General features: G+C 33.9%; 1 protein-coding gene across 1 annotated transcript; it reads right to left on the bottom strand.

Moving 5' to 3' along the window:
* Positions 1-363: 363 nt before the first annotated feature.
* LOC132561277 (beta-casein-like) lies at positions 364-1,498 on the bottom strand. The gene is made up of 2 exons (XM_060226002.1): positions 1,454-1,498; positions 364-813 (listed from the first exon to the last, which is right to left on the bottom strand). Exons 1-2 carry the CDS (start codon positions 1,496-1,498, stop codon positions 364-366), a joined length of 495 nt encoding a protein of 164 aa, XP_060081985.1.
* Between the last annotated feature and the right edge of the window lie 10,544 nt (positions 1,499-12,042).

Genomic DNA, 12,042 nt, shown 5'->3' with positions numbered 1-12,042 from the left:
AGCAGAGCGGATACAGATCGCCACAGGAAACTCCACATTTATTGAATTTATTGTCGAATCAGCCGGAGGTCAAGGCTTTCGGATAAATTATCTCTCCATTGCTTCAAGTGGTATGTTGTATGTTATTCTTAGTGCCAGTCTGTCAGATGTAGCGTTCAATATGTAAAAGGTAGAGATCAGTCGGTAAAAGAAATTTTCAAGTCTTTCTGATGTAGGGTCTGGTCATCAGATAAATTGTTTGTTCTGTCAGATGTATCTGGTAGATTAGTTTACGGTTCTGGTTGGCCAGATGAAGATTCTTGTCACTCAGATGTAGGTGTGATCTGTCTCTCAGATGTAGGTGTGATCTGTACATAAAAGGCTTTAGTCTTTCAGATGTAGACTTGGTCTGTCAGGTGTAGGTTCTTGTCTCTCAGATGTAGGTGTGATCTGTCTCTCAGATGTAGGTGTGATCTGTCTCTCAGATGAAGGTGTGATCTGTCTCTCAGATGTAGATGTGATCTGTCTCTCAGATGTAGGTGTGATCTGTCTCTCAGATGTAGGTGTGATCTGTCTCTCAGATGTAGGTGTGATCTGTCTCTCAGATGTAGATGTGATCTGTCTCTCAGATGTAGGTGTGATCTGTCTCTCAGATGTAGGTGTGATCTGTCTCTCAGATGTAGATGTGATCTGTCTCTCAGATGTAGATGTGATCTGTCTCTCAGATGTAGATGTGATCTGTCTCTCAGATGTAGGTGTGATCTGTCTCTCATATGTAGGTGTGATCTGTCTCTCAGATGTAGGTGTGATCTGTCTCTCAGATGTAGATGTGATCTGTATATAAAAGGCTTTAGTCTTTCAGATGTAGGTTAAATGTCACCCATGATAACTTTGAAAGTAAAGGATTATGTACAAGATATTGCACAAATCACTGGCCAACTTTTAGTTATATTCACAACATATCATCATGCCATTAAGGTCTACAACAGAGAAGATTTTTGTGGTAATCAGTCATGGTTAAGGTCAAAGGTCGCTCTTCATGAACACATTGACAGTTTAGCTTCATCTTCACAACAAAGCTTATCTATAGCTATGTCTACTACTGATAACAATTTAAAGATCATTGGTAAAGTTTAAACATGAAAGGTCATCCTTAACCAATTTAAGATAGGGTTTTGTCCGAGATATAACATGAACCACTAAGCAGATTTAATTCAGATTTACAACAAAGCATTACCTTACCAATGTTTACAATTGGTCATTAATCAAGGTTAAAGGTCAAAGTTCACCCTTGACCACTTTTGAAATAATAAAGCCTGTGTACACAATATGTACTTCTTCACAGTTTTATATTACACTATACATCACATTATCTCTGATTAGGTTTTCTAGGTCATCAGTCAAGTTTAAAGGTCAAAACATCTCTGTTGGCCACTTTTGAAATTTGAAACTTGTGTAAAGATATTTTATGAACCCTGAAAAATGTTAACCTCTTGAAAATATTTTGATCGAAAGTCATTTTGAACATTTTCTGGAACCTATATGCTGCTTATGTGTGTTGAGCCATAGTGATAGTTAATGTAGATTTCCCGTACTGATAAATGTCGGAATTACCTTCCACGAAGTATATCTACCCTGACAATGAACAGAAGGTTGGTGATTAAACACAGATTTAGAATTAGATGCAGTACAACCAAATCAATTCAATTAAATCTTTGTACCAAGCTCCTGTTTCATTTTTCTAGGATTCACCACTTATACTAGGGACCGGAAGTTTTGAAATTTCGGAGGTGAATGAGGAAATCAAACTAGGAATAAATCACTGTGAAAATAGGAAATGGAGAGGTGCAAAAACTGCATCATATTTGTCATGATTTTCAATAATGAATATTTCATCGATAATATAAAGTGCATTTGTTTATAATTTATCAACAATATAAAGTTCATTTGTATATCCTGAGCTGTGGTATTGAATCATGGCAGGCAAGATTACTAGCCTTCTCTACAATCACAAACTAATATATATCTCTTTCCTTTACATGAAGTAAAATGCATTTTGAAGTCTTTATTGTAAATACAATACACATATACTAATCTTTGTTTTTAAAGATAATAGCCAAGCATGTTCTGATAACGCTGGCGTGACATTGGTTGCTACAGATAGCCTCCAGTACATTACAAGTAACAACTTCCCTCAATTGTATAGTAGGTAAGTTTTATGTAATTTTGATGCTTGTGATGTTCTCAGAGTAGTAGATAATATCTGGTATATTACTAACTGTGATAAGATTATAGCCTTTTAATTTAATAAATGAATGAATATCTCTACATTTATCATTTTTCATGTTGTACATTTCATACTGTGGTACAATTGCAATATGAAAGACTAGGTATGTTACACATGGAAGTATGTTTATAGGAGGGTTATAGGCTAAGTACGTTACACAATGGTACAATTATAGGGATTGATGCAACTCTTAATGTAATAATGGCGCTTAATGTAATAATTATTACAATAAGCGTTATAGACTTTGTATGTTACACATTCTGTTACAATCATATGAGTGTTATAGGCTTTGTATGTTATACATTCTGGTACAATTATAGGAGTGTTATAGACTTTGTATGTTACACATTCTGGTACAATTATAGGAGTGTTATAGACTTTGTATGTTACACATTCTGGTACAATTATAGGAGTGTTATAGACTTTGTATGTTACACATTCTGGTACAATTATAGGAGTGTTATAGACTTTGTGACACATTCTGGTACAATTATAGGAGTGTTATAGACTTTGTGACACATTCTGGTACAATTATAGGACTGTTATAGGCTTTGTATGTTACACATTCTGGTACAATTATAGGAGTGTTATAGGCTACATATATTATGTTATGCATGATGGTACAATTATAGAAAAATTATGTTTCTTTTTTGTTTCAGCAACTTAATGTGCAAGTGGCGAATTAATGATGCAGGGTCCGGCAGAGGTGTCTTCCTTAAACTTCATCTCAACCATATCGAATGTACCAATGATAAATTAGAGTTGAGAGGTGCTTCATTTTATTATTATGTTTGTATTCATCTCCCTTTGGTCACACTATTCTTTAATATACTTATTCATGAGATACACATTTACTCACCAATTTGAAATGAATTCTTTTTTCAAAATGTTTAAAAATATTTTGCTTTTTGTCACTTTCATAAGCCAAAGTCTTCATTATGTGAAATTATATTGCATTTTAGATGCCAGTGGGACCACAACAACAAAGTGTAGTGACACACTGATCACATCACCAGAGAATTTTACCAGTGAAAGTTTTGTTTTGGACTTTATTTCAAATGCTGCTATACAAAAGCATGGCTTTGTATTAAGTTATATATTAGGACCTCCATGCAATGGAAGCCAAGTCCGGCTTGTAGCAAGTGAAAACATTCAGGAGTTTTCCTCTCCTTTTTATCCCAACAACTACCCAAGGTAAGTGGTTTTAGTCAAATGTAGCGGAGCTAGACTGTGTGTCAATCATCAGTTACCAGGTACATCTTAGCTCATATAATAGAGCATCTGCCTAGAATTTGAAGGGTCTTCGTTTCGATCCCCAATCTGGCGGTGCATTTTTCTGCTCCTGTTACACAAACATCTGTTGGACCAAGAGTAACAGAAACCATTGTGTAATCTTATGTTAACAATCAGTTTCTTGAAGTTATGGAAATATTCAACTCAAAAGTGCTTTAGTGTGCCCACGAGGTAAATTCAGAAGGAACCTTAACAGCATTCAAAACAGCCAATCAGAGAACTGTTATTTATTAAATTGACATAAAATTCAAGGCTTATCAAGCCTTTGTTATATGATTGGTGAACGTGTATATAAATTAGGTCATTTGAAGGTATTACATGTGAGAATCACTGAGAATTAAGTATGTGTTTGATGAAGGTGTAGAGGATATATTAAAAAACACAGACATTAGGGTTATAAATATTCGAAAAGTGATATTTGTTTAGATTAATCTGTCCTCAATTAATACCATGTGGTCCCTTACATCACGTTAACAATTCTACTGAAGAATTCTAGATGGTCAAAAATCAAACAATGAATTAGTCAGTACATAATGATATTAAATGTAAAAAATTGTTTATTGTGTGTGTGACTACTGCACATTTTTTTTGTATTAAAGCGCCATTCCTATCGGTTCTTATCAATGTATATGGCTAATTGAGTCATCTGACAATGTTGCCAATCTACTGCTAGCAATTGAAATCAAGAACTTGACTGCAGGGAATTCATTGGAGATGTTCCAAGGTAGGCAAAATATTCACTTCCTCTTGGTTACTGCTTTATGAATGTTTCCTTTCACATTTTTACGTTCTGGTATATCATTTCACATTGAATATGCTAAAAAAACTGAAATATTTGAACTGGAACAAAGTATTGGAGGTGATGTTGAGATGAATATTGATGATAGGAAATATATAGTCTATGGATGGAAAAGCTGAAATAAAATTATTGTTTTTTCTGTCTTAGGAACCATTTCAGGGACTAAACTTTTCCCAGAAAATAGTGTTGATTTGACATTGGCAGTTGGGGCTAATTTTGAAGTGGCCCCAGGAAAGGTGGTGATCGCGAGATTCTCTGTTACAAATTCTGAAAGTAGTGGATTCATCATCAAATATGTTGAACAGAGACCCATAGGTAAGTTCTGGATGTAGTCGATTCATCGTGAAATATGTCAGACAGAGAACCATAGGTAGGTTGTAGATGTAGTGGATTCATCGTGAAATATGTCAGACAGAGAACCATAGGTAGGTTGTAGATGTAGTGGATTCATCGTAAGATATGTTGAACAGAGACTTATAGGTAGGTTCTGAAAATAGTATTAGCGGATTCATTATGAAGTATGTGGAACACAGAACTAAGGTACATGTAGGTCTTAAATTAGTCGTTAAAACTGTTGATATATAGTCAGACCCTGAATTGTTTAACGTTCCCTCCATATACAATCAAATAAAAAAGGAACAGTGATAACTACAAATGAGAAATGAAAAATTGAGATAGAAGTAGGAAAACTGAAAAACAAGGACGCAGAATGCACACAAAAACAATTGACGAATCAAATGCTAACAATCCCAAATAAATGAACTTCAGCGCATCTACAACACATTTGTGGGAATGTTACACACTTCGGGGTCTGTATTTGTAAATGCATAGATATTAGATTTTATACAGTTATTTTATGTCTAGAGTGCTACAGGATAGTTTTACGAAGATTTGAACAACTGTGTTCCATCTCGCTGAGTGTCTGGTGATATCTATGTATAAATATACAATAACAAATGTGATGTGCACTTTTAAATATAAAATAATTTGTAAATTGAATGTCGAAGAATGAAAGAACGAATACGCAATAAAAGGAGAGATAGAGAAGATGACAGAGACCTAGACCTCGTGTTTAAAGCCACATTATATTGAAATTGACAATCTATTCGGTGGATTCCAGCCCCGGCATTTCTCAAAAAGTGCTAGCAAAATGAAAAGACTTTAACCAGAACAAATACTTTTTTAACTACTGCCATTTTTTCTCAACTTTGCATCTTTTGTTTTGTTCATTTGATAATAATTAATATACTAGCCCGCAATGAGACTGATGATGTAAAGAGTTTGAATTTCTGATTGCGGTAGATACCACACAAGCCTGCAGTGCAACTAATCTACAGATTACAGCTACGTCCAGCCCAGCATATCTTACAAGTCCAAACTTCCCAGATTTGTATCCAAAGTGAGTTATTCATTATTGGTATAATTTTATTCACATTGTAACCAAATCATTGTTCTTTTTTCCCTTAGGTATAATAATTATATCATGTGGCACTTTTGCAACACGAATCTCTTAACAATCACAGTAATTTGACACCTCATGATGAAATTACATATATCGTATGCAAATATTTTGTCAAATATAATGTTAATAGTTTCCAGTAACATTCTTGTAGTCAGTATATGTATTATAATATCAATATAAAGATGGAGAAATGTCTGTCAAATATCGCCCATTGTACAGTCAATAAAAACAACTTTCATATGTCACTGTACAGTTTATAAAATAGCTATCAAATGTCACTCACCGTACAGGCAATAAGATAGCTGTCAAATGTCACTCACTATACAGGCATTCAAATAGCTGTCAAATGTCACTCACTGTACAGGCAATCAAATAGCTGTCAAATGTCACTCACTGTACAGGCAATAAGATAGCTGTCAAATGTCACTCACTGTACAGGCAATAAGATAGCTGACAAATGTCACTCACTATACAGGCAATAAGATAGCTGACAAATGTCACTCACTATACAGGCAATAAGATAGCTGTCATTTGTCACTCACTAAACAGGCAATCAAATAGCTGTCAAATGTCACTCACTGTACAGACAATCAAATACCTGTAAAATGGCACCCACTATACAGGCAATAAAATAGCTGTCAAATGTCACTCACTGTACAGACCATCCAATAGCTGTCAAATGTCACTCACTATACACGCAATCAAATAGCTGTCAAATGTCACTCACTATACAGGCAATGTCAAATGTCACTGCCAAATGTCAAATGTCACTCACTATACAGGCAATCAAATGTCAGCTGTACAGGCAATCAAATAGCTGTCAAATGTCACTCACTATACACGCAATCAAATAGCTGTCAAATGTCACTCACTATACACGCAATCAAATAGCTGTCAAATGTCACTCACTATACAGGCAATAAGATAGCTGACAAATGTCACTCACTATACAGGCAATAAGATAGCTGTCATTTGTCACTCACTAAACAGGCAATCAAATAGCTGTCAAATGTCACTCACTGTACAGGCAATCAAATACCTGTAAAATGGCACCCACTATACAGGCAATAAAATAGCTGTCAAATGTCACTCACTGTACAGACAATCCAATAGCTGTCAAATGTCACTCACTAAACAGGCAATCAAATAGCTGTCAAATGTCACTCACTGTACAGGCAATCAAATAGCTGTCAAATGTCACTCACTATACACGCAATCAAATAGCTGTCAAATGTCACTCACTATACAGGCAATAAGTTAGCTGCCAAATGTCACTCACTGTACAGGCAATCAAATAGCTGTCAAATGTCACTCACTATACACGCAATCAAATAGCTGTCAAATGTCACTCACTATACACGCAATCAAATAGCTGTCAAATGTCACTCACTATACACGCAATCAAATAGCTACATGTATCATATGATGTTAGGTTTTGTCTTTTGTGTCAATTGTTATTATCTATGAAATATTAATAAGCTTTTGAATTCCAGTAACCAGAAGTGTACGTGGAGTATACACGACGGGGGAAGCTACAGAGGGGTCATCCTTCAGCTACTCATGTATGCGATCCATAATTCTACAAATTGTCAAAATGATGAACTTACATTACGTGCAGGTTGGTGTCAATAGAGATAAAGGTAAACATGTTTTGGTAATATTGAGATAAAGGTAAACATGTTTTGGTAATATTGAGATAAAGGTAAACATGTTTTGGTACTATTGAGATAAAGGTAAACATGGTTTGGGACAACTGAGATGAAGATAAACATGTTTTGGTACTATTAAAATAAAGGTAAACATTTCTTAGAAGTAATGAGATAAAGGTAAGTATATTTTGGTACTAATGAGATTAAGGTAAGCATGTTTTTGTACTATTGACATAAAGGTAAACATGGTTTTGGATAATTGAAATAAAGGCAAACATGTTTAAGCACTATTGAGTTATAGGTAAACATTTCTTAGTATTATTGTGATAAAGGTAAACATTTCTTTGTATTATTGTGATAAAGATAAACATTTCTTAGTATTATTGTGATAAAGGTAAACATTTCTTAGTATTATTGTGATAAGGGTAAACATTTCTTTGTATTATTGTGATAAGGGTAAACATTTCTTTTCATTATTGTGATAAAGGTAAAACATTTCTTAGTATTATTGTGATAAGGGTAAACATTTCTTTGTATTATTGTGATAAAGGTAAACATTTCTTAGTATTATTGTGATAAAGGTAAAGATTTCTTTGTATTATTGTGATAAAGGTAAAGATTTCTTTGTATTATTGTGATAAAGATAAACATTTCTTTGTATTATTGTGATAAAGGTAAACATTTCTTTGTATTATTGTGATAAAGGTAAACATTTCTTTGTATTATTGTGATAAGGGTAAACATTTCTTTGTATTATTGTGATAAAGGTAATAATGTTTTGTTACTATTGAGATAAAGATAAACATATTCTAATACTACTGAGCAAAAACTTAACATGTTTTGATGCTATTGAAATTAAAAGGAAACATGTTTATGCACCTTTTGATGAAATGTAGATACACACATCTTTACCTAGTACACGTATAATTGTCACATTTGTGTAATATCAATTTAGAGCAAATCAAAAATATAGACCAGACAAATTAAAACCCTAATTAAGAACACCATCGATATAAACGCTTTGAAATGTAAGTGACACATTAAAACAAGCAAACAGATGTAATTAGGTATTATTGCTATGGGTTTTGTTCAGTACCTGATGCAGTTGTACTTGAAGAATCAATAATTTTGTGCAATTCATCAGATATACACAATTCGTAAAATGACTTGATTTTGCATTTTTAAATGAATGAAACTAATCAGCTATATTCACTTACATTTGGGCTGATTTGATGTTGTGTCAAGTTCAGTTGATGTTGAGTGATCACTGACTATCACTAAATGTATTACTGTTTTACTTACTGGCTTTAATCATAGAGAACATTTTGTAGGACCAACAAGAGAAGAGACGAAGTTTTGCTCCGACACTCTGGAAACATCAACACAGAATTTTACTGATACTAGTTTTGAGATATACTTCAAGACAGATGCAACGATCAACAAGCGCGGATTTCAATTAAGGCATATTCTTGGTGCTCCATGTAATGATTCAGTTATTGAACTGAACGCCATCTCTGAACTACAGCAATTGGTATCGCCTGAATACCCTGCATATCCTGGGTGAGTTGAAGTGCGTCTCTGTCAGACTTGTCTCTGATAGCTGGCTCCTTGAGTGATTTTGTATGACACTTAAAATATTACACATGTTGATTACAAAGGTGAAAATTGCATCCTTTTTACTTATATTGAGATAGACAAAATGTGTTCTTGTTGTATTGATTGACTTTTTTCGAGGTTGCCTCATCTCTTAATATGGTAGTGATTTTTTTTATGTTCGCGTTTCAAGATGTATGTCGATAATAGTTTGCATTTGATGATTAGATTTCATGTTTTTGTTCAGATATTTATTAACAATTTCTTATTTTTTACCCTTTGCGCAAATGTCAGAACGTTGTACTCTGGTCCATATACGTGCTACTTCGTGATAACCCCCCAGAACAGTGCGGATGGAAATCTGATGTCCTTCAACCTATCTGGTATTGACGCAGTTGATAATGTAGTTATATATGATGGTAAGTTTATATCTGGTACTCCATAGAATGCAAAGAACTGTCAATTATGTCATCCTCTCTCGAATCAATACAAATGTTGTTTTTTTTTCATTTTTTGTAGTCTATATTCCAGTCACGTATACACACAAATTTATATTTAATACAAAATTTGATTTTGGTGAAGTCCTAAATAAGTTAGTATTGTCAGATGGGAATAGTGTAAATTGCTAAATGATTGTTGATATCATTAATTACCAATCATATTTGTATACCATGTTTTTGTACACACCAGGAATTAACAATTCTGGGACTCGGCTTTACCCAATCACTCGCAGAAAACGTTCAACTGGTATCACCAACCAGGTACTTGTACGTAACTCTGGATCAAGTGCATTTATTGAGTTTAGTGTAAAAAGTCCGACAGGATCAACTGGATTTACAGTGGACTATGTCTCCCATCCTGTCACAAGTATGTTGGTGTTTTAAATTATTCTGTACGTCTGAGCAACAGTTTGTTGTTAAGTTACCTTAGTTATAGATGGTGAAACAATTTATGACTGTTGAGGAACGTTCAAGATCTGTGATAATCACATTTATTTTCATAATTATCTCCTTCAGTTGTTACTCATAGTTTCTCACCAGAAAATTTGTATTGTTTTGTCTTCTCCTTCATCTGACTTTCTGCCACATATTACTTTTCTTGCAATAACTCTGTGCAACCCTGAGGTCCTTATCATTTAACTATGTAACAAAATACAATATTTAATAGTATTCAATTTAAGAATTGGGCCACTGTAAATCACTTAAGATTCAGCAAATACTATATTTGTAAGCTTACCTCTTTAGACATATTCACAAATTTTCACAAATGTTGATCTAGAATTTTGAGAATAATGAGGTATTAAAACATGGACTTTTCAAGAGTCAGATATCGGTTAACAAATCAACATGGATGCCATCTGTCGTGATTGGTTCTCCTCGTGTATTAATGCAGAAATACATCCCAAGCAAAATATAACTGATTATCAGTAGCTAATGTTCTAGGACAAGGAGATTAACTGCTAGAGGAGGTCACCACTCAACCAATTAACAGGTGTCCATCCCACATGTTCAATCCTTGTATTTGTTACCACACCATCAAATGATGCATTAACATTTTACCACATAGTGTATTATGACCAGATTTTGAAAAAAAAATCACGAAAATGAATTTTCTACCACGGAGTTTAGACCTGTAGGCAGTGAACATTACAATTAAGTTTGAATCCTGAATAAAAATGCAGGATAGTAAAATTGATATTTGTAAAATATAGATAATGTATATATCTTTCATTGAAAAAGTGTTGTACCTTCCCGATCAAGTGTGTAAATAACAAACATATTTCTATATTTGGTACGACTATTTAGATATTGATTTTGGTAATAAGTTAAATCAGTTAGCTAAAATCTTGGGTAACATCTTCCATTAATTATCATGGAAACAACAACATTTGTATTTGAGAACTGTATAAATGGTACATTCACCAGTGTTATAATTATTTACAACATTTATACTTGCATAGTTATCATCACATGTTGCTGCATATATACTGATACAGTTTTCCATAAACCCCAAGTCATTGTTCTTAAAAGTCAACAAAGGTAGTATGATGATGATGATGATAATGATGATGATGATGATGATGATGATACATGATTTTACTCAAACTTGTCCGTTGCTACTATTTGTTTCAGATAATACTGCAGCGTGTAACTCGTCCATGTCCCAGCTGGTTGCCACATCTACAATACAGTATATCACGAGTAACAACTTCCCCGCGGTTTATCCTAGGTAAACGTGGTCATTGCAAGGTGTCATTATTACCATTGACAAAAACAATCTTTTCATACATTTGCCTTTTAATTTGTAACTGCCTTTTTATGGTACTAAATGGATGTCACACATTTTATATTCCAGCAATGAGAACTGTACGTGGCAAATATCTGATGGTAACTCCGGAATTAGGATAATGTTTACACTCATCACCTATCAGATTCAGGAACAAGGCTTGGCGTGTGATGGTGATAAACTCGTTATCCAACAAGGTTTGTCTCCATACAGTTGAACCACGTTATCTCAAACTCTTTTAACTCTTAAAGCGGCTATTACCTTAGCTTTCAATATTGGGAAATGGAAAATTCGGCTTATGAATAATAAAATATGTCCATATTGTTTTTGTACATATTTTTGGCATCGGATCATTGTTTATCTTGACTATTGTTTATAAACATGTTCACGCTCGGTTTATTATGAAGAAAGCCGAGTGGGTCACATGGCTTGTTACGTAACAAAGTCATTTTGGCTTGTCGTGCGAGATTTATCTATGTCAATCGCGGACCTAAACTAGTTGGGCCCCAAAGTGGGTAATTACAATCAGAAAAGAAAAAAAACTCATTGTGCAGAAATGCACAGTAATTGATACATTGTCTGTACACATTAATAGATATTGTTTACCATTCAACATGTGTCTATGTGTTTATTATGAAGGTTATATTTATCACCACAGTCGTTATTCTCACAGTAACACCAGTACCGTCATATT

Source organism: Ylistrum balloti, unplaced genomic scaffold (genome assembly GCF_031769215.1).
Source record: "Ylistrum balloti isolate Yb309-2 unplaced genomic scaffold, AGI_CSIRO_Ybal_v1 Utg371186, whole genome shotgun sequence".
NCBI classification, from domain to species: Eukaryota; Metazoa; Mollusca; class Bivalvia; order Pectinida; family Pectinidae; genus Ylistrum; species Ylistrum balloti.
The sequence above is the reverse complement of the archived record's forward strand: the minus strand, read 5'-3'. Positions and strand labels throughout refer to the sequence as shown.